A 27,195-nucleotide genomic window follows, 5' to 3' on the forward strand; every position below is an offset into this window, starting at 1 on the left:
ACCAAGTGCTGTGGCTGTTTTACATGTTGCTTCTGCTACCTTCCAGCATAAGGCAGATCTCCCCTGACCTGGGAGTACTGTGATAATAAGGTGGGGGTCCCCAAGTGACTGGGGGTGGAGTAGATGGGCAAGGATAGTCCCCTCTACATGACCAGCAAAGCACTGTTCGTCTGCAGCATAGAAGCACCAGCACTCCTCCCAGACCAGTAAGATGATTAGTAAGGATGTAGGCCACTAAGTATTATTAGCCAACTCGATGTACAGGCCTTAGTCGCCAGAAGGGAGGGCTCCAGAGGGCTGTAGGTCAATGAAAGTTTATTTGCACAGCCAAGGGGTGAAGAGGTGAAGGAGGTAGTGATATTCGTGTCTCTTCCCTCCTTCTAGGAGGAACAGGATATCAAGCCCTTGGGAACAGATTTATACTAGTTTAAAGGATTCTGGAGCACGAAAAAGACACTAAAGGCTTCTTGCAGTTCCATGATGGACAGCTGTGCATCATGTTGGCCACTGATTCCAAAAGCACCTTTACGTGCTGGCTTTGATGCATCCTTTGGCTGTTCTTTTTTGGTCTTCTCACAGCAGTTCATTGCATCAGAATGTTTTTGAAGTTGTCCTGTGATTCAATTTAACCTCTGAATCAAAAAAGTCTAAACAATGGCAGCTTCAGGGATGGCTTGTTGTCAGGAGAGAGTAAGTTTTCTTTCTCTGCGGAGCTCACCACATGGCTCCCTCGAGTAGGAGACTGACACAAATTATATTCTGTGCCTTTAATAGTCATAGCAGGCCAAAATAATAGCAGGTCAAAAGTTAGTCAGGCGTCTATTCAAGGCACTGAAGCACACTCTAAATCCCAGAGCTGTCAGCAATACTGCATCCTAAAATCAGCAACATATTCTTCTCAGGCTAGGGTTTACATACTGCTGTGCAAGCACAATGGTACTAAAAGGAGGACAGGGCCTATTGGGCACATCTGCACATTTTTTTTTTTACCATGATGTCAGTCCAATAGAGAAATCAGATTCTGTAGCAGAAAACAGAGAACACCACCCGTCCTGAGTTCCAACTGACTTTACACAGGGTGATATTTGTTTGTTTCGTAAAATTCTGGTCACCACATCTAAAAAAGAACACTGTAGAACTGGAAAAGGTGCAGAAGAGGGCAACCAAGATGATCAGTTCCCTAGAGCACCTTTATTATTAGGCAAGGCTACAACACCTGGGGCTATTTGGTTTAGAAAAAAGATCACTGTGGGGAGACATGATAGAGGTCTATAAAATCATGCATGGTGTGGAGAAAGTGGATAGAGAAAAATTCTTCTCCCTCTCCCATAACACTAGAACCAGGGGTCATCCCATGAAATTGATTGCCAGGAAATCTAGGACCGACAAACGGAAGTACTTTTTCACAAAATGCATAATCCACTTGCGGAATTCTCTGCCACAAGATGTGGTGACAGCCAACTGCCTGGATTGCTTTAATAGGGTTAGCTTCATGGAGGAGAGGTCTATCATCAGCTACTAGTTGGAGGGTAAAGGGCCACCTCCAGCCTCAAAGGCAGGATGCCTCGGAGTACCAGTTGCAGGGGAGTAACAGCAGGAGAGAGGGCATGCCCTCAACTCCTGCCTGTGGCTTCCAGCAGCATCTTGTGGGCCACTGTGTGAAACAGGATACTGGACTAGATGGGCCTTGAGCCTGATCCAGCAGAGCTGTTCTTATGGAAATGAGAAGAGGTAGTATAAGATCATTTAAGCTGTGAACAGCTATAATGGCAGGCATATGTGATAAGGGATGCAGAAATTTAAGGTCCATATTTATAAGACCTTCAGTCCCAGACTGAATCTCTTCACTTGTTTTATTTCCATTTTGTATGGTGACTTAATGGAGGTAGAAAAAAATCAACTGAGATATTTATTAAACACCTCAATTGATTTGGTAGCCATACTAGTCCAGCAGGAGTTAACATGCATTTGAGCCACAGCATATGAACAGTAGTCCGGCCCACAGTCCAGATGCGCAGAAATGAAGTTTTCTCTTCAGTTAGAGAAAAGGTATTGGTGTAACATCAGGAGCATTCTGGTAGGAATGAAATTGTGCCTGCAGGATGGAAGAGCTCCGCCAGTTTGCTTTCTCTCCGTCATTCTCCTGCAGCAAGGTTATTGGGGTAGGTTATTTATTTTATGCATAAAACATTGTCACATATAATGCTAAGTAGGTAGGGGTAGTAATGTTTGTACCAAGGGAGGACAGTCATTGATTGAAATGTCGTGTCATTCTCATTTTTGTTTGTTTATCCAGTACAGCCATTTAGTAAAATGGTTTGTACCAAAGGAAACACTTTTTATGCTTTACCTCAACTCCTCTTCTTTTCAGATGACTTGCACTGGTATAACCATTGCATATCCTATTCATTGTCACCTCTATACTGTTCCTTTATCTGACTATTGTTGAAACTTCTTCACTTCCTCTTTTCCACAGCCTTCCTCACCCTCTATATTCTACTTTAAATGAGACTGAGGCTCTTCTCACATGCAGCCTAACCTGTTAAGCAGGATTGGGCCTGTCTTTTAAGCCTGGCTGTTAACCGAGGCTAAGCGAGCAGGCACTCCCTTATCTCCGGCTACCTGCTCATGTGCAAGCACGGGCTTCTCTTCCTGCCTAGCCACACACACAGATGGTGTGTGTGAGTACCTGTCTCTTGGGGGAATCTCCCAATGCAGCGCGTGTGTCGCAGGATTCACAGAGGCTGGGACAACAAGTCTTGGCCTCAGAGCAATCTGCCCTGCTCTGCACTGCATGAGGAGGGTTGATCATGTGGGAGTGTGGAGCATGCTCCCACCAAGCAACACAGGATCATCTGGAGGGCACTAGGTTTTGTTGTTTTCAATTTCTGAGGCAGGGGCGTAACTAGGGTAGGGCAGGTAGGGCACGTGCCCTGGGTGCCACTTGAAGGGGGCGCGCCATTTTTTAAAATGAAAAAAAAATTTAATGGCTGCCAAAAACAAAATGGCTGCCACACATGCTCAAATGGCCTCTGCAAGGCCCTAGGTCATGCCAGGCCTCACAGAGGCCATTTGAGCATGCATGGCAGCCATTTTGTTTTTGGTGGCCATTTTTTAAAAAACCATTTATTTTTTTAAAAATGGTCACTGCAGATGCTCAAATGGTCCCTACAAGGCCCTAAGCCTTGCCAGGCCTCACAGAGGCCATTTGAGCATGTGTGGCAGCCTCCAAAATGGCCACCACATTGATCTTTGCAGGCCCAAACAGGCTTGAAAATCAGCCTGGGACCGGCTGTGGCGGTGAATTAAGAGGCCGGTGGGGGGAGGGGGAATCTTTGCAGACCCCACTCCAGCCTTTAGGAAGCCCCCCAAAGCGGCTACAGGTAATTTTTTTAAAAAAATAATAATATAATATAAGTCACTGTACACATATTCAGTTTGGCACTATGTACAGAGAATCAGGGCTAGTGAATACTGACCTGAAGCTTATGAGCTAGGATTGTATTCATTTGCATCTTGTGATAAGTGCGTTAAATGTTATGTTTTAATAATATGGCTATTAATGGTGAGTTTGTCTTTGAATCAGTGTGAAATCCTTAGTATTAAGGACCACTGGGAGTTTCTTGCTCTCTTTCTCTCATTTTAACTGTCTTTCTGAAATACTAGAATATATTTCAAGCCGTGACACAGTTTATTTTCAGAATATCTGGGAAAAGTCAAATTCTCCATTTATTTTTAAAACTTATGTAATAGTGATGCTACAATGCATAGTAGAGAATTAGACAGGCACTTCTGTTTAGTTATCCAAGTACACCTCCACATAGTTTTTGGGTATTTCGTGAGCCCCAGCAAACTGAAATTTGTAGTTTTTGAGCATTTTTTGGTCTGGCTACATCCACTGCTATATAGTTTTTGAAATATTAAAAGAGTAACTTGACTTGTATTTTTCAGCTGATATTATGGTAAAGTTATCTGAAAGATGGTTGTCAGATGTGTGGACAGGGGGCGCAATTTCAGTGCTTGCCCTAGGCACTATTTTCCCTAGATAGTCCTCTGGTCTGAGGTGCTCTGAGAGTAGATTCTCTGGTAGGAAATGAGAGCCCACTCACATTTCCTACCAGAGAATCAACTCTCAGAACACCTCACACACTGAAAACAACAAAACCCAGTGCCCCATGGGCTTGTCGTTCTGGGAGTGATTGGCACCCTATGTGCACTACACCACAACCTGCTCTGGGCTGCCCTGGTGCCCCCAAAGTGGAGTTATGGGGCTGCTCAAATTCCCCATTATTCTCTTTTGGAAAAAGCTTAGACACGCACAAATTTCAGGAAAAAATTAAAAATCACCCCTTTCACCAATTTATTTTGTACACCGCCTAGAGATATACATATCCGGTGGTATAAAAATATGATGAATGAATGAAATTTATTTGAAATCTGGGTGGTAGCAGGCACCCCTTGGCGCACTACCAACTGACCCACTTCCCCACCCCCGAAACCCCTTTTCTGCCCTGAATCTGCCACAAAGACATGCCAACTGCAAAATGTACATATATATAAACACCCCTTTGCCCAATTTAATTGAAATATGGATGGTAGCTTTCTTGCACCCATTAGGTATTGCCACCCACCACAACCCCCTCTGGGCCACCCTGCCCCTGCCCCCACCGGGGAGGTATAACTAAGGCTGATGAAATCCCTATTATTCCCTATGGGGGAAAGCTTAAAGATGTGTTAACCAAAAATCTTTTTAAAATCACCCCTTTGCCCAATTTCTTTGAAATATGGGTGGTAGCTTCCTTGCACCAATTGGGCACTACCACCCACCATAACCTGCTCTGGGCCACCTTGGTGCCCTCCACATGGAGCTATAAGGCTGCTGAAATCCCCATTATTCCCTATGGGGGAAAGCTTAAAGATGCATTAACTTCAAAAAAACTCTAAAAACCACCCCATTGCCCAATTTCTTTGAAATTTGAGTGGTACCTTCCACCCATTGGGCACTACCATCTGACTTTGGCCACAAAATGGAGGTCTGAATCTCCAAATTTTCTGGGTCTGAATCTGGGGTGATTTGTTTTGTACCCAAATCTAGGCAAATGAGCACAGGGGTGAATTGTTTTGTCTACAAATCACCCAAATCAGCCAGATTCAGGTACAAATCATTTTTTACCTGAATCAATTTGTATAACCCTAGTTTCTGGTTCCTCATTTCTATGTCAATCAAGGTTGGCCCCAGAGGGGAAAGGAAGGCAAGTGCCCCCCATAAAAATGGCTTGCCCCATCCCCCAGGGTTTATTTCAGAACCCAAACATGTTGGATTTTTCAGTTCCAGAGCCAATCAGTCTATGTTGCCAGGCATAAACAAGTGTATGTATCATCTCGTCATCTTCTATGCGCTATTAAAAGCCCACTTTGCTTAGTGTTGTCTAGTAACTGAGGGTGGGGGTGGGGAATCCAGTCAAGTTTTGTGAGGAGGACCTTAGTAACACAGGGCATAAATCAATAGGATCCAAATTTATTTACACTGGACTGAATTATGCCAATGATTTTCCAGGCAGCTGGTATTTTTGTCTTTGTGTTTTATAGTGGGACATCATTCCTAATCCATTTGAATGCCATGTAGCAAAACCTTAGAAGCAGCATACCATTTCACTACCCCACAATATATTTAGAGATTTAATTTATAGGAGTGTGTGTGTGTGTATATATATATATATATATATATATATGCATTTTCTACAGGTCGGCTGTCTTTCCTAAGAAATGTTACATCAGGTAAATATCAGTAGTAATTACATTTGATATGTAATTGAATACGGGCCTCCTAACAGGGTTGAACAGCCAGTGGTTCAGAAGTTCGAAGGCAGGGGGACACCTTTAAGGGTGGGTGAGGATGATTCCCCCCACCCGCCGTGTTTCCCCTGCTGGTGCTCTCTTAAAAACTGGTCCAGTGGGGCAGCAGCTTACCTCCCTGCCGCCCTGTTCCCTCCTCTGTCCAGAAGTGACTGGAACTACCCCGTGTGCATGCACCCTGCCAGCAGTTTTCTCTAACTTTTTTCATCTGTGTGCAGAATGAGTTTTGTTCTGGGCAGCAGTATCAAGGCAGTGTGTGCACATGTGCATTCAAAGAGGGGACCTTCCTGATTCAACCTGAGCGGGATCAAAAATTAACTGAGTGGATATTTAAAAAAGCCTGTGAGCACACACTCATGTGCATGCCTTAGAGGAAACACACACATCCCCCCCACAACTGGTTTTTAAGAGAATGCCAATGGGGGAAATGTAGGGGAGGGAAGTGTACCCTCCCCCACCCTTAAAGATGCCCCCCCCACACCTTTGAACCAGCCCCTGCTGGTTCCTTGCACATCCCTACTTCTTGCTGCTTTTCACATGCAGAACAGGAAGGATCATGTCCAAGTGTATTTATTATGTTTAGATAGCTACCCACGTCTGTTGGTAGGATTTGGCCTGCACCTGACAATTTGTTTTTTACAGAAACATTTCATTATAAAGACACATGGATCCTAACTTGTGCAGGCTAAAGAAAGTTTGCTCAAGTAAAAGACCTCCTCCTTCCTATTGCTGGCAGCTACACTCCCTACTCCACAAAAAAGCCAGTCCTGAGGGTCAGGGGACTCTCCAGAATGATATGGGATGGGATACGCGGGAGAGAGGGCTCAAATTTGGAGTTAATACCTTGCATGCAGAAACTCCATGAAACAGGATGGAATCACTTGAGATTATTATTTAGTAAATTGTGCAACCCCTGTGTTCTGCTGCAGGGTCTCCCTACAGAGACAAGATAACGATAGCAATTCTTCATCTGCAAGAAGAAGGCAAGTTGCACATGATGAAGGAGAAATGGTGGCGAGGCAACGGATGTCCGGAGGAGGAGAGCAAAGATGCCAGCGCCCTAGGAGTACAGAATATTGGTGGCATCTTCATTGTTTTGGCAGCGGGATTGGTACTTTCCGTCTTCGTGGCAGTGGGGGAGTTTTTGTACAAATCCAAAAAAAATGCCCAGTTGGAAAAGGTAAATAATCTTCTTTTTTGCATTTAATTTTGTAATCATGCTCTAGTCAGCCCACTGGGCAACCAACTGAAAAGCCATTCTGATGTCTTTCATAGTGTGGCTCATCATTAAAGTTCATACTGAATGAGCACTGGAGCTTTCATCTTTACAACATTTAATTTGTCTTTAATATTTTTAATTGTAGCCAGCTTTCAGGACAAGTGACTATTTCTCCTCTTATTCAAGCTTGAAAAAAGACACCTTTTTACTCCTGGAAGTTCACTGCAGTTAATTTTATGGATGAAGAAGAAAGCGAATCTGTAATGGGAAACAAAATTAACCTGCTACAAATAGATCTGGGTTTTAAGTGGTACAACTCTCTATCAGTCCAAAGTCAGAAGTCTAGGAAACATCTTTCTATATGTCCTTTCTGGATGTTTACTCTTCAAATATATGATGGTAGCATCTGGAAAAGAATTAGATCAATATATGAAGGATTTACTACTGGTTATGATTTTATCTCTTGTAACTTGAACCCATTCCACTTTTAAAACATAGAATGTTCAACTTATTCTATATTGGACTGACAAGTGGATGTCCACTTTTTCCAACAGTCATGAGAATCTTTATAAGTTTTGTTTTCATATTATTAATGTGAATATATATAATATACACATATATAAATATAAATAAATCTGAGCTAAAATATGTCTTCTATTTATATGCCATACGTTGAATATACATTTTAAAACTGGGAAAAAATGTCATGCATAATTGAGGAGCTTGTGACCTCCTTACATTCCTATTCTTAATACTATTACTTTTATTAAAATTGGTAGTAAATCCAAGAAATGATGTGTGGGTTTTTCTTTTTCAGACGCTACGATTAATATTTCTAGCAAATTTTTATCTGTTTGGAGACTTCTGAATTTGCACTGTTATAATAATACCTAGCCTGAGCACATTTACTTGGAACCTAGTCCTACTGATTCAACTGATAAAAGTATATGTGCATAGGATAATAGTCTATATTTTCTTTATCATCAGCACATTTTTAAATAATGTATTGTTGGAGTAAATTTTGATACTGAACAATAAGGTTGGATGAGGTCACAAGTTCCTTATCAATTAATTCCACATGTATGTGTTTCATTACATTGTTCTTTAATAAGAATAAATGAAAATTCAGCTCCACCTTTTAATTATGTAGAATGATTACATTCTGTCAAGCTAATTCTGGAGCTCTTTTTAAAATTACGGAAATGATATTTTTATTTGGAAAATGACCGCTTATTTTAAATCATTAATTAATGTACATCAAAATGGCTTTATCCATTTTTTAACGTGTCATATGTGAATAGCAGCATGTTTTGTATCAGTTGGTCTGTAATTTTTAAACTTTTATTTATATATAAAATTGACCATTTTTATTGTGAGAGTTTTGTACACCTAATGAAATTGCATTTTAAATGGTTCAGATGCGTCTCACTTGACATTTTGAAATATGATGTGAACAGCATGACTTTTCATCATAAAGAGCATCTGAAAGGGTATTCAAAGATGAAAAAGCAGATTTTTACAATGGTTAAATCTTACAAATCACTTCACACATTGTGCTAAACCATTCCTTGAATTGTTCAGGTGCATGTGGTATGAAGCACCTTGTTCAGTCTTTTTCTCTGTTATGGCATACAACTGTCTGGATATGTAGCTTATGCTGGAAGAGGTGGGAACATGTGGTTGGGTGCAGAGGTTGTTTTGCCTTCAGACAGGGGATTGGACATGATAACCTTCCAATCTCTTGAAACCCTTGATTTTATGGCACGGGGGACTGGCCTGGGCATTTCATTATTTGATTACACTTTGATAACTTCTGGATACTTTTAGTTAATGGTTGCTTCTCACAGTGGCTGCCACATAAAAGTGGCTTGAAAATGCCTCCATGTGTCTAGGTAGTTGCTGTATGTGGTACACAGGTTGTGTGTACAGGTGGACCTCCCTATATGTGGACCCGACATCCACAGTTTCACATATCCGCAGTAGGGTAATTAATAACTGACTTTGGCATACATGGTGGGGGGAGGGGGAGGGAAGGGTTAATATCCATGGGTCGGAGGTGGCCAGAAATGACCTCTGAGGTCATTTCCAGCTGCCCTTTTGTGGAAAAGAGCCATTTTGTGGCTCATTTAAAAAACAAACAAAAAACAACCCAAAAAACCCACAATTTTTTTTGCAGAATTTTAAGGACTTTAGGCCTTGTAGAGGGGCATCCTTGGACTTCTGAATGCCTGCAGAGCATGGTAGGGCACTTTATTTGGCCCATTTTTGTGGGGGTTTTTGAGGGGGAGGTGTTTTGGGGTTTTCTTTTTTAGTCTGGGAACCTAACCCACAAAATCCCATAGACTCAATTACTCATTATCCACGGTTTCATTACCCACAGTAATATGTGGGAACGGAACCCACACGGATAATGAAGTACAGTGGTATCGGCTTGCTACACAAATCATTTTCCAAAACATATCTTGTCTTTGTGGCATTGCATGCTGCTGCCAGGAATTTTGGTGTTGGCATAGAAATAGCCAGTTGGGTGTGATTCTGTCCACAACACAATGGCCAGAATGCACAAGCCATGGAACACAACTATTGACCACTATGTTGACACAGTTTCAAGGTGCCTTACATTGCCTATAAGAATCAGCCCTAAGTGTATTTCTCTCACATTTGATTTCAATATGGCAAAGATGATTTTACTGCATCAATGTCACATGGATTGTATTCTTATGAACAGAGTCCCGAGCTTATTAGTTGGTATCAACCATCTGGGAGCCTTTTAAGTCTCAAGGTAATGCCACCTGACAAGGTAATACCAGCTGTCACTTTGGTGAATGAAGTAACCCTCACCAGGAGAAAGCTTGTTTATACATTGATTGTTTATACATTTCTAAACTTTCCCTCTGATAATTACAATCTTACTGAATTTGATTTGACTTGAACAGATACATTTCTTATGCAGTGATTTTACCATTTCAAAAACAGATGTGTAAGGTAGGCCTAATAAGCATAGGAAAAAATTAAATTCTAGTTACTTATAGCAATGGCCCCGTCACTAATATTTTGGCTGCCAATGCAAGTAACAGTTAAAGAAGCTGGCAGGAGAATGTCCTTGCACCAGCGGTGGCCAATGGAAAGCAAGTGATGGGCCCAAGTTATCCAGTACAAGCAGTCTGTGCCTTCACAGAAGCCATAGCAAGCTCCCATCAATTGATACCATCACAATATCAACTAATACCATCAACTGGTATTATATACACAAGCCACTACAGGTCTCTTGCAGATAGTTGTATCTACAACTCATGTACTTGATTAGTGGCCTGCGCTAACACCAGAGGGCACTGCAGAAGTGCAGCCCAACCATGCTTCTGTGTGGTAAACTCAAATCTCCAATTCTCCCTTACACTCCCTGACAGTACACAAGAGTTAAAGAATTGCTGTCATTAATAAGCATATTATGCTTCGTTTGGGGGTGGATTTCAAAAATAAACATTGCAGCAACAATCTGTTATGTTTGATGGACTTGTACATTCAAAAAAGATAATTATCCCTACAAAGCATATTTGATGTGATTTATCTTTCTGATCCATTGTTCACTAACTACGACATTACGTAACATGAAGTTATGCTGATGTGTGCAAGTTATAGGCATATAAGTTGGTCCAACATTTCGAATCCAGGAAATCTTAACTTCCAACAAAATAAGCTCAAATTTTAACCAGGAAATACTGAACTTGTGGTCTTTGGATGATTACGGCTACTACTACATTTCACACCTTTTATACGCCTAGTTTTCTTGGGTGAAAGAACAGATTGAAACATAATGTACATATTTTGAGGGTGTGGTCAAACATCAATACAGCAGTGCAGATGTATGTGTTTTGAGGACATATTTCTATGACATAGGAGAACATGTTTCTAGATATGTTTCTCCCAACCCATTACAATTTCTGGACTGTTTGAAAAATTTCATCAGGATCTTAATTCACTGGGAAATCAGTAAAAATATCAAAATCTTAAGCTAATATAAGTTATGTTCAAAGTAAACCTGCTCCTCCCTGTTCTAACAAGATGATTAAAAGAGACTGCTATGCAGGAGAGGTGCAGATTACCATATACCTTGCACTTCTGGAGTGCACATGCACATGACGTTCTGGCAATGACACTAATATTCATACATGTAACTGGGCTGGGCCCATTGCTGCTGAGCATATGGTTGGGGAGGGCTACAAGACCTATTGCACTTGCAGATCTCTAGATCTGAACCACATCATAAATGGCACCACAGCATTTGCTGTGATTTAAAACACATTTAAGTGGTATAAGCACAATGGCTTACAAGTCCCACAGCATAACATGGGCTGTGCCAGACCTGTCCATGCCACTGTGGGGCTCTAAAACATGCAGTGATGCGGCTGCAAAAGAGGGCAGGGCCTCTTCTATGATCTCATTTTGCTGCTGCAGAAGAGGGACGGCTTCCTCTTGTATGACCACGTCTCACACAACTTCCATTAGGAAGAATGGAGGTTGCACATGACTAGTGATCGCATAAAAGGTACTTCCCTCTTGCACAGCAGCATTGATACATTATTTTAGAGTCCCACATTGGTGTGGGTGAGTCTGGCACTACTCGCATTACACTGTGGGACACGTAAGCCCCACTGCCTTAGCTTGCTACCAATAATGTTTGCTACAGATGAGTTGTTTTCTCTGTCCAAATTTGCTGCCCCTTACATTGTGTCCAAATCTGCCTAATGTGGCAGATAGAACATGCACATCCACTGTGCATACACCCCTCTAGATTGTATAATTTACAAAACTATAACATAATGGTGAATTAAAACTCAATCTGTTTATTGGTATGCTGTGCTATAAATATGCTCGATTTTCTCAAAGAGTTAAGCTAAAGAGTATACCCTGTAACATTACAGGTGTATAGTGGTTGGTTTAATTGTGATGGCCTATCTTTTCCAGTGTACCTAAAGTAATAACTTTTCATTTGCTTCTGTAAAAATTTAAGGGCTGAGTATATCTTACTAGGCGCAGGTGGAATAGGTATCAGCTGAGCCATCTGTAGCTTGAACTTCAAGTGTAATACATAATAAAGGAAAATAAAATGGAAACTCCTTAGTGGGCCTTAATTTTTTTAAATGGGTTGAATCGAAAGATAGCATACATACTACACTGCATCCCACTATGGAAAGTCCACTACGTAATTTTTTCTGAGCACAGTAAGTGTGGGATGAATATTTGCAGCTGGCTGGGGAGGAAGTAGTAAGTGGAGGTGCCTTTTGCTGGGACAGGGAGATCTTTGCATCCAAAGACATGCCAGAATGCTTGTTTTTTCACTTCCAGGGTTTGGCTTGGTTTTTAAACACAGCCCTGCCATTGCTTGTTCTTGCCCTGTCGTTTATAATGCACACATAATTATGTCATCTTTTTGGAGACATGTTTTTAAGCACACATTTGTTTTCTAAGACAATCTTGGCAATAAATGCACAACCATTTGCATTTTATAATTGCTTCTGTTAGCAAACAATGCACTCCTTGGTTGTAACCATATGTTGGCACTTAGAGGACACTGACTAAGCAATCTCAAAAACCCAGCTCATATTCATCAATTACCAATCTGTTTACTGTTGATGGAAGTGAAGTGATGTGATGTGTTATGGGCTACTCCTACATAACATGCATACAATTGTTCACACAGTTATAATGTGAAAAGAAGTTGGTGCTATAGTTAAACAAAACTGGTAGATTTGACTTCCTATATTAAACTCAGCCTTTATCAGCCTTTTAAATGAGGTCACAAAATTAATTAGAGTGAACATAGGCGAATTTTACTAGCCTGCCTGCTCACACATTCCTATGTTTAGGGTTGCCAACTAGGCACTTTTATAAAGGACATGTGACTATTTGGAGGACCAAATGACTCCCCCCCCCCATTAGGAGGAATAGAGACTATTTTGGGGACCAAGCAACTTTGGGGGGGGCATGTGTTGTGGTGTCTAAAGATCTGGGGAGCAGCTGGAACATTTTGTTTGCTCATGATCAGTTTCTCCTACTCTAGCTCCTTCCCCTCCCTACAGACCATCCATCCAGTGGGGAAGCCAGAGTGGAGGTTCTGCTTCAGTGGCAGGTGGCAGAGCCATGTGATGCAGGAGTGCGGATAGGTGGGCCCGGCAGGTGCAGCTTGCTTCCCTCATCTGGCAGTGGCGGTGAGAAGTTAGCAATTAGCTAACTAGCTTTATTCAGCAGTTAGCTAACTAACTTTACTCAATTAGCAGCTATCCATACTAACTGGGTAAACAGGCACCTTTTAAAGTGGTAAATCTCTTCTATTTATCATAGGGAGAGCAACTGAGCCTATCCAACCCCAGCACAGCATTCCTTCCGTGGCTAATTCTGGTTGTACCTTGTGTTTCTTTTAGATCATGGGCCTTTGGGGGACAGGGGAGCATCTTCTGGGTATTTATTTTTCTTTGAAAACCACTGTCTGTTGAAAAGCTACATATAAATATTTGTAGTTGTAGAGAACAGCAGGCGAGTGTGAGACTGTGCATGCGCCTCTGCGCCAGCATGCAAAGAGGATGGCTCGGGAGCTAGCTGGCTGCCCTGCCTCGAGCCAAAACGGTGATGTTGCTGGCCTGGCTGGGGAATGCAGGCTGGATGACCCGTGGGGGAAGAGGACAGAGGACTGTGTGTGTGGTAAACCTAAGCAGGAGATGAATTTGCAGTTAAGAAGTGGGAGCCTTGAGAACTCTGCACCTAAACAGCAGACTCAGCAGACATACAATTCACCAAGTCATCAGTTTCACATTGGCGAGCTGTATTTATTCTCAATCATTTTTAAATCAAAATATGCATATATAATACCAAAAAAGTGGATTCTTTCTAATATTTTGGTTTTCCATTAAGCACATTAGGCCACAATCTCCAACATTCCTTTAGGCCTCCCAGGAAATTGCCTGTGTAACTTTTTTCTTTGAACCTCTATGCCACATTACAAATTACTTTTGAAAATGCCCACATTTCAAAGGCTACATCCTGCACACAGTGCACATGTAGCATATAGTGCACATGCAGCATGTTCTATAGAAATCTTTTGATTTTTCATATGAAATTTTCTCCTTTTCGAGCCTTTCATTTTTCCATAGCTTTTATATGACTGCTCCTTTTGAGGTGGCTCCAGTCTTATATAAGAGTTTGTGTCTTGTACTTTTTTTCTAGCATATAGTATTTTCTCCACTAATTAGTACTTTGTCCCCTCAGATTTGGCTATGATACTTTGAACAGATTGGTTTTACTGACAACATGTTGCTTCATAAAATATGTTGAGAGTTGACAGAGTTTATGATCAAATCCACCTGAAAATCGGTTCCATGCTGTTAGGGTGGCAGAAATAAGCACTAGCTTTGGGATTAAAAGGCTTGAGAATCTGCACATACGTACCCTACACAGTCGGACCTTAAGACACTTTTGTAAAGTGTACAGTCCCTTAAGATTCTAAAATCTCAGCTTTTATTTTCTGCAAGTTACTAGCATTCATAATTGCAGTTATGTTTAAGAATAGGACTTGGAGGGAGGAGGGTGCTTTATAGACTGTGTTTCACATTTAAAAGAAGGCATTTTAGAATGAGAATAAGAACTTAAAGTTTGACATCTGCCATGTTCATTAAAAATGATGCTTGTGCTATATTTTTTTTATTTATTTATTTATTTATTTATTTATTTATTTATTTATTTATTACATTTGTACACCGCCCCAAACTTTTGTCTCTGGGCGGTTAACAATAGTAACACTACACTAGCATATTTGATGTGCTAGTGTAGCAGTTAAGAACAGATTAGTTTATACCTTAGTTTCTTAGGCATAAACACATTGGGTAAGCTATATCTATATCTATATCTATATGTATCTATATCTATATGTATATATATCTATATGTATATGTGTGTATATATATATATATATATATATATATATATATATATATATATATCTTGACCCTTGTCCAACTTGGCTTATCGCATCAGATAATCAAATTATCAGAGAGGGTCTGGTTAATATTATTAATGCTTCTCTGAGAGAGGGCAGGATGCCTCCTTGTCTTAAGGAGGCTATTAATAGACCACTCTTGAAGAAAGCTACATTGGAGCCCTCAGAGTTAGCTAATTACAGCACTGTTTCTAATCTTCCATAATGGGCTGGATGAGGGATAACAAACTGAAGTTGAATCCGAATAAAATGGAATAACTGACTGTGGGCAGACAGGACCCAAGAGATGGTTTCGATTTGCCTGTTCTGGATAGGGTTACACTCCCCCTGAAAGATCAGGTACATAGCTTGAGAGTTCTCCTGGACCCAAAGCTCTCCCTGGTTTCTCAGATAGAGGCAGTGGCTAGGAGCACTTTTTATCAGCTTCGGTTGAAACATCAGCTACGCCAGTTTCTAGAGGTGAATGACCTTAAAACAGTTGTACATATGCTGGTAACCTCCAGGCTTGACTTCTGTAATGCACTCTATGTGAGGCTGGCTTTGTACGTAGTCCGGAAACTACAATTGGTACAGAATGCGGCAGCCAGATTAGTCTCTGGGACAACACGAAGGGACCACATAACAGTGGTTCTAAAAGAACTGCACTGACTGCCGATATTTTTCCGGGTGAAGTACAAAGTGCTGGTTATTACCTATAAAGCCCTTAATGGCTTGGGTCCAGGCTATTTGAGAGAGCGTCTCTTTTGTCATAATCCCTGCTGCCTGCTACGATGCTCTGGAGAGGTTGAATTACAGTTGCCACCAGCTCGTTTGGTGGTGACCCAGGACCGGGCTTTTTCTGCGGCTGCCCCAGGGCTCTGGAGTAAGCTTCCTGCTGAAATAAGCATCTCCTTCTCTGTTTGTTTTCAGGAAGAGCCTCCTGTTCTCTCAGGCTTTTAATTAGAATTAATTTTAATAATTTTAATAATTTTTTAAAAACTTGTTTTAATAATTTTATTCTATAGTTTTTATTATCATGTATTTTAATTCGTGACTTTTAAATATTTTAAATCTTGTACACTGCCTAGAGATATCAGGCGGTATAAAAATATGATAAATAAACAAACAAATATTTATTACATTTATTTCCCACCTTTCTTCCATCTCAGCCTCCTACAATATGGTGATGGTGTATTTCAGTTTTGTATGTTAAGGGCTCTGAGCTATGTAGATTCTAAGTATATGATTATTAATCTTAATGCAACAATCAGTGTGGTTAGCTCCTTAGCCTGATAAACATTCTAAAACCCTTGGGAACTCACTTATGCACAATGGACTGCCTCTTATCTCACTTACTGCTGAGAAGAGGTGCAGCTTCCCTCCTTGTGGTTACAAAGACGACGTTACTTTAGGAATACAGTTGGATGTTGCACTGCCTTATCACAGTGAAGGCCCACCTAGCCTTTGTCAAATTTAACAAAGTTAAAATTTATTAAATTCTCACAACAGTACATATGTAGCCCCTTCTCCTCCTCCTCCTCCTCCCTGGTGACTGTAGGAGTATGCAAAGAGCCACAGGAAGCAGGACGGTTAAGTTATGTTTTTTGGAAAGAACCAGGCACAAGTTAAGGGCACTTCCTACTTCCTACCTGGCTTGAGAGATGCCACAGATGGAGAAAGCTCTGTAAACATTTTAACTTTAAATAAAATATAAAGTTGGTTAGAAGGCAGGTTTGTTGACTGAAGCAAAACAAACAACTCAAAACAGTGCCTTGGTGCCATTTTGCTTCTGGTCTAATGAACCAGGAAGCAGTTAACACAGCACAGCATGTAAGAGGCATGCAAGTATCTCTGTGCCCTGGCTTTGGCCATACCTTGCAGTGGCTCCATCTCTCACTACTCTGAAAAGCATGATTTAAAGAATCAGTTTTGCAAGCACATCAGTATAGTAGAGGTTCTGCAAAGGTAAATTGTGTGATATCAGTAACAGTTCCTTACCCATGCACATCAGAATAATATATCAAATATTCATATTTTTCCAGATTCAGTTTTATAACTTGGCAGTTACAAATTGAGATATATAATATATATTTCTGTGAGATAAATTGAAATGTAACAATTTCTTACAGGCATGGAAGTCCTGCTGTATCCTCTGATGTACAAGATTTGTTTTTTAAACCATTCGCCTTAATGGAGTAGGCAAGTCCATGAATGCAAATGTGTGCACATGTAGAGTTGTCCCTCCACTGAAATGAATGGGGAGGTCACTCCTGCAGAGCTAGATTTGCATAGGTGAAGCTGAAATCCACAAGTACAGTTTATATTAGTTTTACTTATCTCAGCTCTTGTTGTCTTTATCAACAGAGATATCTTAAGTGCATTTTTATCAACAGAGATATCTTAAGTGCATTTTTATCACCAGAGATATCTTAAGTGCATTCCATAAAGCTCCATTCATTTCACAAAATCACTCCCCACTGAGTATCTGAAATAGCAACAGAGTAAAATCAGTACCAGCACTGAAAACTGACAGTGCTTAAAATCTGTAAAGCATTCACAAGCCTTAAAAAACTAGGGATGTGAAAACTGGCTTGATGTCGAACAGATCGAACCAGTTCGGATTGACGGCTCGATGTAAAGCCATTCCCACCCACCCCAGTTTGGTCTCAACATTGGACCAACCCCCCCAGCCATTCGGGGTGTGTGTGTGTCATTTTTTCAGTTTTTTTTTACTTACCCCTCCAGGTGGCTTCTCCAAGGCTGGGGGGGTGACTCCAGAGGATCTTCCTCCCCCCACAGGCCTCCATTATGGCTCAAATCACCCAGTTTGGATGGTCTTTGACCTGTTCCTGGCCTCACCCCCATCGCAGTAGCCATTTTGGAGGCTGCCTCACATGCCCAATGGGCTTCTGCATGGCCAGGCCTTGACCCAGGCCATGTAGGGGCCCATTGGGCATGTGTATCAACCTCCAAAATGGCTGCTGTGATGGGGGTGAGGCCCGGAATGGGCCAAGGACCACCCAAACAGGGTGATTTGAGCCATAATGGAGGCCTGTGGGTGAGTGGACTTCTGGAGACCCCTGCAGCCTTGGAGAAGCCCCACAGAGGACGTAAGTACCAAGAAAAGAGAAAAAATATTCTTTTAACCGAAAAAGCTTGCAAACACCCCACCCCCTCATTTGCAGAACCAAACTGGTCTGGTTAGGGTCCAATCTGAACTCAAACCGAACCAGGCCAACCAGTTTTATGCACACCGCTATTAAAAACAAAAGGCTTATAGTAACTCTTATCAGTCACCTTTTAAAAAATAATTGAACTTATCCCACTGAGTGATCTTGCATCTTTTTCACCTTGAAATAGATAGCCAGTTGTTTTAACAATGTCCAATATCATTACTCCAAAAGCACATGCATCTGACTGTAATTTCAGAATGGCTTATTACTGTTGTTGTCCTTGTGGAGGAAACTACAATCATTTAACATGATTGTTGAAAGATGTTGCTACTTTCTAATGAGAAAATATGCTAACTGGGGACAGGAAACCATCTTATCTTATTTATGTATTGTTTCTCTGTGTAAACTGCCCTGAGCCATTTTTGGAAGGGCGGTATAGAAATCAAATAAATAAATAATAATAACAATAATAATAATAATTAGTCGTTATTCAGCAAAGATATATAGAAACAGACAGAACAGTGGAAGACCATCAGGAATGAAAATATTACTGCTTTTTAAAAATTCAGATGTCCAGACGAAAAGTTACTCAATAGAACTACTTACTCAGGAGTTGCTCCAAAAGACTTAATTTCAGTAGTCCTTCCATGGAATAATTTAGTCCAGATGTCAGTCCGTGAAAGCAGGATCTACAAATTAGGGTAAACCGCCATGAATACCACACTGTCTTTTACTTGCGCAGTCTAATATCCATCTTTTCTGACTTTCATGTATGGCCCTGGAAGTGTTAGGGACCTTACCACTTTGCTTTGACAAAACAAAAACAAAAGCAAACGCAAAAAAGAGATGGGCTGTGTGTCTTCTATTGATTGATGCACCACAGCCCAAACTGTTTCATTATCTTCCTCCAGTGGCCTCATATACATGTTGAAAGGAGGGATGACAGAATGAAACCTTGTGGAATTCCGCATGAAAGAGAGCCCACGGGGCAGATGAGCAATTGCCCAATGTCATCCTCTGAGATCTCTCTGAGAGGGAAGAATGGAACCACACAAGTGCAGTCCCACCAACCCCAACCTAGACCCACAGGTGAGTCAGCAAAAGTCAAAGGTCTTTAGTTGATCTAAAGTTACCCATCAGTGACAAATCTTTGTGCGTCCATCAGTAAGAGGATCTAGAATAAGTAAGAGGATCCATCAGTAAGAGGACCAACAAATGGCATCAGCATAGCCACAAAATAGCCTAATGCTGACATCAGAAGACTTCAGATATATCCAGAGTTTTCTTGCTGCAACCTTCCCCTCACATGCAGTCGTATTAGTAAAAGAAAGCTAGAGGTTGGAAATCAGCTGACCTTAAAAATATAGATTGCTCTGCACTGGTCTGATATCTCTCCAGTTGAGGAAATCTGGTACCTTATCCCACCTCAAAAAAAATAAAAAAATATTGGCAACCTGTAGCAAAAAGTGCCATAAAAACATTCATTTGTATCCAGGATAGCAGAGCAGGGGTTCCCAACCTGGATGCTCCAGATGTTGCTAAACTACAACTCCCATCATCTGTGGCTACACTTTATTGTGGCTGGAGATGATAGGAATTGTGGTTCAGAAACATCTGGAGTATCACAGATTGGGAACCCCTGATGTTCCTGAAAGTCACATCCAAAGATTCCCAAGCAACATTAGAGAATACTCTGAATTACTAAGGAATAAATCCCCCTTAGGACCTCTCTGGTATGGATCCTTGCAGCTACCAGGCTGCAAACTATCTGCAAGCCTGGACATCTTGGCACTGTTATAGGAAAACTACTTTTTACTCTCCCTTGATAGTATAAGGATTACCAGAGTATTCAACTTGTTTGTTACTTTTATACAGAGTATAAATGTCACAAATAGGTTTTTCCCCCCCTTATGTGAACATGATGGGAATGCTTAGTTGGTCCAAAGAGGATCAATTCATGTGCCAAGGATTATTCTGGAATTAGAAAACAAATTTGCAAATTGTTTGTGTGGGTGTGAGCAAGTCTGCACAACACACTCTTTGGGGATCAGATCTGTTCTTTTAGTGCTTCCGGTTCACATGATTGGTGAATTCTTTACAATATGTCACATTCAGTAGAGTTTCAAAAGAGTGTTAAGTCTTTTAAAAGTTAGCTGCTGTTTAAATGGCATCAGCTGTTGCCATTTAAAACATAAATTCAACTAATATTATATGCTGATTATCAAATTTGCAAGGTATAAAATAATGCAAAATAAACCTTTGCCGTACCATCTTACTGTGTTTATTTATTACATTTCATTCTTCATTTTCACATTGGAAGCTGTATATCTTCTATGTAAATGTTGTCCTAGGAACTGTGTTTCCACTTTTGAGTTTAAGAGCCTAGACTGACAGCTCCTATCTCTCACTCTTAAATATCCTTGGGGAAGTGTTATGTGGAAGTAGAAGCTGATTAGAAAGGAAGCTAAGAGTAAGACTGTGTGTCCATTCCCAGCCAACTTCAAAAAAGATGAAAGGCACTTTGATTGACATGTCCTGGTAGATGTTAGAACATTGACCCGTAACATCAGATATAAGCTGCAGGATTACTGCCATTACAGTGTTAAGAAATTTTAACAAGACTTCAAATAATATCTGACATGCAAGGCTGGAGGTAATGAACTTCTGAGTAAATCCTGTAGAATCATACTGGATTTTGACAGTCAATTTTGTATGAACTCCATCAAAGTAAAGAAAAGGCAGATGTTAAAAAGAGCAAATAATTGGAATATGTTTCTCTAAGAAAAACAGAGGGGGGAAAAACAGCTTGCCAATTCACAATGAGGGGCGGGGGGGGGAGAGAGAGAGAGAAAGAGAGAGAGAGAGAGAGAGAGAGATGCTGCTTTATGTAATACCTTGTGCCATGCAAAGCATCTATGTCTGTTCAGTAAAATTTTCTATTTGTGTACGTTAGTGTTGCTGTTTTTAATTAAAAGAACATTCCAATTTAGCATTTTAAGTAATTATTCTTTATATTATAAACAACATGTACAGGGATATACTTAATGATGATAAAGCAGGGAAACATGATCAGATTTATAATTCCTTTCTCTTATAGAGAAGCTGTATAGCAGAATAAAAATGCAATGTAAATATTGTTCATCTTGGTGATTACCACTTGTGTGTATGAAAATTAGTTTTTTCAAGCTATCTTCAATGCATCAAGTGGCACTCTGAACATGTAGGAGACCTTATTCACATACTGTGGTTATACATGCTGTACCTTCCCTAGTTTCATCAGTGCCCGAAATGATGTATGTGTACATCTGTTTTGTATACACAGAGTTGCTTTGACATTGCAATGAATGGAAGTTCCGGTCTGCCAGGAGGTCAACATACACACATAACACATGCAGAAGCTGAATCACTTATTGCACCCCCAGGCCCCAATGAAGACAGGACATACTTAGTTGGATTTAATTGGTGTCACTTTATTAATGTATAACAGATAACAAACTTGCAGCGAGGTCCCTAATCAGAGTGCAGGTACTCCTCCCGTGTGGTGGCCCCCTCCTAGTGAGGGCCATCCCACACCAGGGTGAAGGTGTGGGTACTGATACGGTCAGGCGCCATGTCCTGACCTCCTCTCACCATGAGGCTTCACCCCACTGAAGGGGGAGCAGCCCGAGGAGGGATAAGAAATTAGGCACTTCTGGCTCCAGTTTTTCTCTGACATGATGCTTTGCAGTTATCCCACTCCTTCTTGCTGCTGTGAGCACTGAGCATTTACTTGTCCTCTTCATCTAGGCCTAGTCCTGGTGGCTACCAAGGCCAAGGTGAGTGGAGGCTGCTACTCCTTTCCTTTGCTGTGGTACTGCTCACTCACTCAGAGTGAACAAGTGAACCCAGCACCCAAGGCAAGGACAAGCAGCTGGAGGACTTAAAAGATCCACTGGCTGGCAGTTAGCCTTCTATTGAGACATGGCCTCAGCAGAAGTCTGTTAATGCTGACCCTTAATGTCAGCCCTAAAGAAATGGACTTATTGAGCCAATAGGAATAATAGAAACTGCAGGCTATTAAAGCTGCCACTGATAGCCTTGCTTTTGGATTTTATGGACCTTTCCTGTCATGGCTGATGCAAATCTTAGTTTCTCTCTCTCTTTCAGTGATCTTCACTTTTTTTTCAAGTGGGGTCCACTCCCCACCCCCAATTTTTTCCCTCCAATTTGCAAGCCATTCCCCCCTGTGCTGACTTCTAAGCAGAGCTGCACCTTTCTCAGCACTGAAAGGGCCTTTAAAAGAGATAGAGCCCTCCTGCAAGAGCTCTTAATTGTGCTACACTTCCCAGCACTCTATGTATGCCTTCCAATATGAGGCTCAATATGGGCTCAAGAGGACTCCATAGCCTTTACAGAAGCCTCACCAGTGCTTGGCGAAGCACAGCATTGCATGGTGGGAATTGTCACCTTCACATTGTGCCACTGTCCAGGGGGGCTGTGTGGCATATTCAACTTTGGTGAAAGCTTTGCACAGTCCTGATAAACAATTAGAGAGGCGCACTTTGGGTTATGGGAGGCTGCACTTCTGTTTAATAACCTACACATGCATACATTCCTAAGGCATGATCCTTTCCTGCTTTGAGCAGGGGGTTGGATGAGAAAGGGTCCTCAAAGCTCTAGATTCTTCCTTTTGTAAACCAGTTTCCATAGAAATCTACCTGTGGAGTTGCCTACAGATAGAAATATTTACAGACAGACAGTTAGAAACAGTTAACGGACAGGTGGAAACAGTCACAGACAGAAGTAAAAAACGTTATTAAAAATACTCTTCATATGAAATTGAGCACAGGGAACAACTGTGTATCATAGGCCAAGAATGTGCACTGATAATGCTGATTAAAACTTTAGTGTGAGCTCTTTAAAGCTGATTATAAATGAACTACTAGTGCTGTAGAGTGAATCTTTATTTTACTGGAGCATTTAAAAAAAAAAACACCCTTGTGGTAACAGCCAGAGAATTTTAAAGTTATCTGCTATCTGATTAGCTCTTAAATGACTTTCAGGCAACATTTACTTTGTGGAAACATTTAGGAAGCCAGCTTGCTGTTTTATAGAACATCGTCAAAATTCAATAGTGGTTGGAGTTTTTGTATGCTGGCTGAGATGTGGAAGGGAGGTAAAGGGCAAAAGGTTATTTCATCAGGACTAAATGAAAAAGAAAAATGCTGTACATATTCAAAAGTCTCAAGATAGAAAAGAATTTCTGATATGCAACCCGTCAACCTTTTATGGTTATTTTAACAATAATGCCATTTGAAAGGCCAATTGAAATTGTCAAGAAATATTTGATTACCTTGTCAGAAATCTTCTTCAAAAATAGTCTAACTTGCCAGTCTCTGAAAATATTGCAAACATTTTTTCCTTATTCTGTATGCTTCTGCTCTGAATGTTAAAGTATTTTTTAAGAAAAGAAATTTCTGTAAATGGGGAAAAATTCAATTAATGAAAAGCCAAAGGTTAGAATCCATTTCAAAACTGTCTGTGCCTTCCACTAAATTGAAGAATTCAACTATTTCTTTGTCTGAGTTTCTATCAATAACAATGTTGTTGGTAGAAAATATAATTTATCAAAGTATCCAGATACTTCTCTAGCTTGATCAGTATCTAAAATTATTGTAGTTTCCTGGGAGTAGTAAGGGTTGGCTTGCCAAGTGTTTGTTATATTTATATAATCATACAAAGAACTATTTCTGCAATTCTCCATTTACTCATCCCAGAGAATGTAACAGGTCAGCTGAGCAGGTCAGTTGCTGAAACCTATAATTAGTTTAGGATTACTCTAAAAAATTGATTTGTGGATGGTATTCTATCTGTACTAACATCTCAAAGCTGGCTTCTATTGACATGTGACTAATACAATGGAAAAGATCACAAGACAAACAGTATGGATACTTGTGTGTTAATAAATGACACTTGCATAGACTGGAGTTTCTGGCTCCTACTGGAAGTCCTCCCTTCCCCCAAATCCAAGTCTGAAGAGGGAACAGAACCCCCACATCCTTCTCTATCATATCTTTCATGTCCCAGGTTTTTACAAAAATATCCGGTTTCCAAACCTCACCTTACATGTCTTTCAAGGCACCCTGGATTATGTTTGTGCGAGGCTAGAAATATCTGAACCATCCAGGGTCTAGGATAAACAGTGTCAGTGCCAGATTGTGGGGGGCTTTGAGGCAAAGCCCCAAACACCCTCGGATGGTGCAAAGCCCTGTGTGCCCCCACTGTGGTCTCCCAAGCTTACTTGCAAATGGTGGGGAAGAGGAAGTGGCTGTAAATGATTATGTCTCTCCTTTCCCTCCCTGAACTTATCAGTAACTGCAGATGCCCCCACCCTTTACCCCCTCAAACAGTAGGAGGAAGAGCTGCTGTCACCATTGCTGTATCCCTGTTCAGCAAGTGGCAGAAGCCATCACTGAGTCTGTCTTAGGCACATAGGCTCCCAGAGCTGCATGCATCATCACAGTCAATTTGCAGAGAAGGCTAGTGAATAAACAGTGGGAACACAAGATTCTCACACTGCTAGTGACTTCTCCATACTCCTCCCCATTACCAAATATCTTCCAGAGTTAAGGATGTTCTGATTTTCAGGTAGGGAGAAGGCAGTGGTATGAGAGATACTCGCAGAGGCATTGCCTCCTCCTGGCATTCCCCATGAGTCCTGGGGCCTCAGGGGTCGGCTGTGTGCCCTCAGCTGTGCACAACCTGGCTGATCCTTGATTATGCCCCTGGGGATACACTTTAAGCACCGAATAAGTACAAGTGTCCCATTTTTCAGATTTCTCTGTTAATGTAATTTGAAAACTACCTAGATGTTTTGACACACTCATGAGTGACTTGAAAATAATATGGGCTCAGGGCAGATCAAAACTACTGAGCATGTCCTCCTATACTGCTCTTTCTATATAGGCATTCATGCCTCTCTCATCCTTCCACTGATAAGCAAGTATCTGGGTCGTCTGAGCCAATTCTACAGTTCCCTTCTACTCTCTGACTTTAAGCCTGCCATTACATATAGCGTTGCCAGGTACTGTGCGGCTGCGATCGGCATCCGTCAGCGGATGACGGGCTGGAAGCCCTTTTAGCCCTGATTTGACCCTGTCATTGCTCACACATCCCTTTTTATTCCTTTTTAAATTGATTTTATTGCTCATTATAATTTTTATTCTGGCTTTCTCAGTTTTGTTATATTTATGTCCCCACATGTTTTTTAACTTTACTATTTTATGTCCCCGTTTTAATACCTTCTATGCATTTTTATGACTTTTAAACATAATATTAATATTATTATTATTATTTCCATTTTTAGTATTTTTGGTATTTTAGCTTTTTTAGTACTCGTATTTTTTAAACATGTAATCACCCTCATACATTTTTAGTATTATTAGTCCTTTTAATGCTAATATGCATCATCATATATGTAATTACATTCAACTACCACTTTCATTTACTCGTACTCTTTAACATGTTATTTTATGCTGGTCTATGACCATAATAAATGATGATGATGATGATGATGATGATGATGATGATGATGATTAAAATAATATGTTGTAAATTGGATATGCATTTGAATGCTTGTCTGATCAGAGATGTGGTCATTCACACATCATTGCTTTCTCTGGAATGCACACTTAAATACACATCAACATCCAAGTATGTATGCCATTGAAAGCAATGTAGTGTAGATGGAATATGTACATTGGGTGCATATCTGATTTGGGCGCATTGTTCCTTATCCACCATTAGTCATATTGGAAGGAAGCAGAGATTGGACTGAATTGCAAGCCAAGATGGAGATGGGGAGAATAAAAGGATTTGTTTTCCCTGCCCCATTCCACCCTCAGCCAGTGGCGGCTTCTTCCTCTTGGGGCTGGGGAGGAAGAGGTGAGGGGCGGAGTCTGGGGTAACCATAGGTGGGGCTAATAGTAGACAAGTCCAACTCTAATTTAGAAAGAACCAGCTAGTGATTTTCTCCATGGTTTCCTCTAGACAAGTTGTTTACTTATCTCAAACAAAATCTCCATCATTCACACCAGTATCATTCACTTACATGTGAGCACTGTAAGATATAAATAATCCCTTTAGAGGATTCCCAGAGTGGTCCCATCCCTTAAGGGGAGTATCTTACAGTGCTCACATGTAGTCTCCCATTCAGATGCAAACCAGGGCAGACCCTGCTTAGCAAAGGGAACAATGTATGCTTGATACCGCAAGACCAGCTCTCCTCATAAGTCTTCTCCACCCCATGCCAGACTTGGTAAGAAGATCAACTGAAGTGGGGAGGGGTTTGATAGGTTTGAGCACCTATTTGCAGGTATGCACCTGCATACACACATTTCACATTGCTTGAAAATACCACAATGTATCTGGCCACACACAGTGCCCACTAGTTTCCTTTCTTCACACAAATAAGCAGACACAGTACATACTTTTCTTTTAAGAAGCAAGCCTTATTTCTTATTCCAAGTTCCCTCCCTGCCTTCTCCAAGATAGGGCTGAGAGAGATTCCTGCCTGAAACCTTGGCAAAGCCGTTGCCAGTCTGTGTAGACAATAGTGAGCTAGATAGACCAATGGCTTGACTCAGTATATGGCAGCTTCCTACAGCATGTCCCTATGTTCCTAAGAGGCTTTGCTTAAAGTCCCAGAACAAGAGAGAAGGCAGGAGGTTGCTTACTTGTTTGCCTGTTAGTCAAAGAACTACCTAGAGGAAGTGCCAGTCCACCACACCTCCCACTTTCCCCCCTCATTCTCTAGAACTCTGAGGGGCTATTCACACAATTAGCAAAAATCGGGCTAGGAGAGCCTAGCCCGATTTTTACTAATTGTAAGAACCACTGGGCTCGACTGTGAACCTGGTGGTTCTTGAGCGGCTAACCCACTCAAGTAGCCCGCCCCTTAGCCCAGGTTTGCGGAGCGAGCACTCCGCAAACCCAGGCAA

General features: G+C 41.1%; 1 protein-coding gene and 1 long non-coding RNA gene across 7 annotated transcripts in view; one reads left to right on the plus strand and one right to left on the minus strand.

Annotated features, from left to right (window-relative positions):
- Positions 1 to 27,195, plus strand: part of GRIK2 (glutamate ionotropic receptor kainate type subunit 2) — an 808,572-nt gene that overhangs the window by 771,043 nt on the left and 10,334 nt on the right. For 3 of the 5 annotated variants that reach the window (XM_053298872.1, XM_053300380.1, XM_053302001.1), the window contains exons 15-16: positions 6,786 to 7,036; positions 19,129 to 19,306. In XM_053298872.1, the coding sequence (XP_053154847.1) occupies positions 6,786 to 7,036; positions 19,129 to 19,306 (429 nt within the window). Of the gene's footprint in view, positions 1 to 6,785; positions 7,037 to 7,220; positions 9,076 to 19,128; positions 19,307 to 27,195 lie in introns of those variants that run through there. The other 2 variants (XM_053301185.1, XM_053299652.1) reach the window with 2 other exon arrangements.
- Positions 7,364 to 27,195, minus strand: part of LOC128349026 (uncharacterized) — a 148,683-nt gene continuing 128,851 nt past the window's right edge. The window contains exons 2-5 of one of the 2 annotated variants that reach the window (XR_008318789.1): positions 19,572 to 19,642; positions 18,824 to 18,906; positions 17,172 to 17,342; positions 7,364 to 7,481 (exon numbers count right to left, since the gene is read on the minus strand). This is a non-coding gene — a long non-coding RNA (uncharacterized LOC128349026). The remainder of the gene's footprint in view (positions 7,482 to 17,171; positions 17,343 to 18,823; positions 18,907 to 19,571; positions 19,643 to 27,195) is intronic. The other variant, XR_008318622.1, reaches the window with a different exon arrangement.

The sequence above is a fragment of the Hemicordylus capensis genome, chromosome 1, assembly GCF_027244095.1.
Source record: "Hemicordylus capensis ecotype Gifberg chromosome 1, rHemCap1.1.pri, whole genome shotgun sequence".
Lineage (NCBI taxonomy): Eukaryota > Metazoa > Chordata > Lepidosauria > Squamata > Cordylidae > Hemicordylus > Hemicordylus capensis.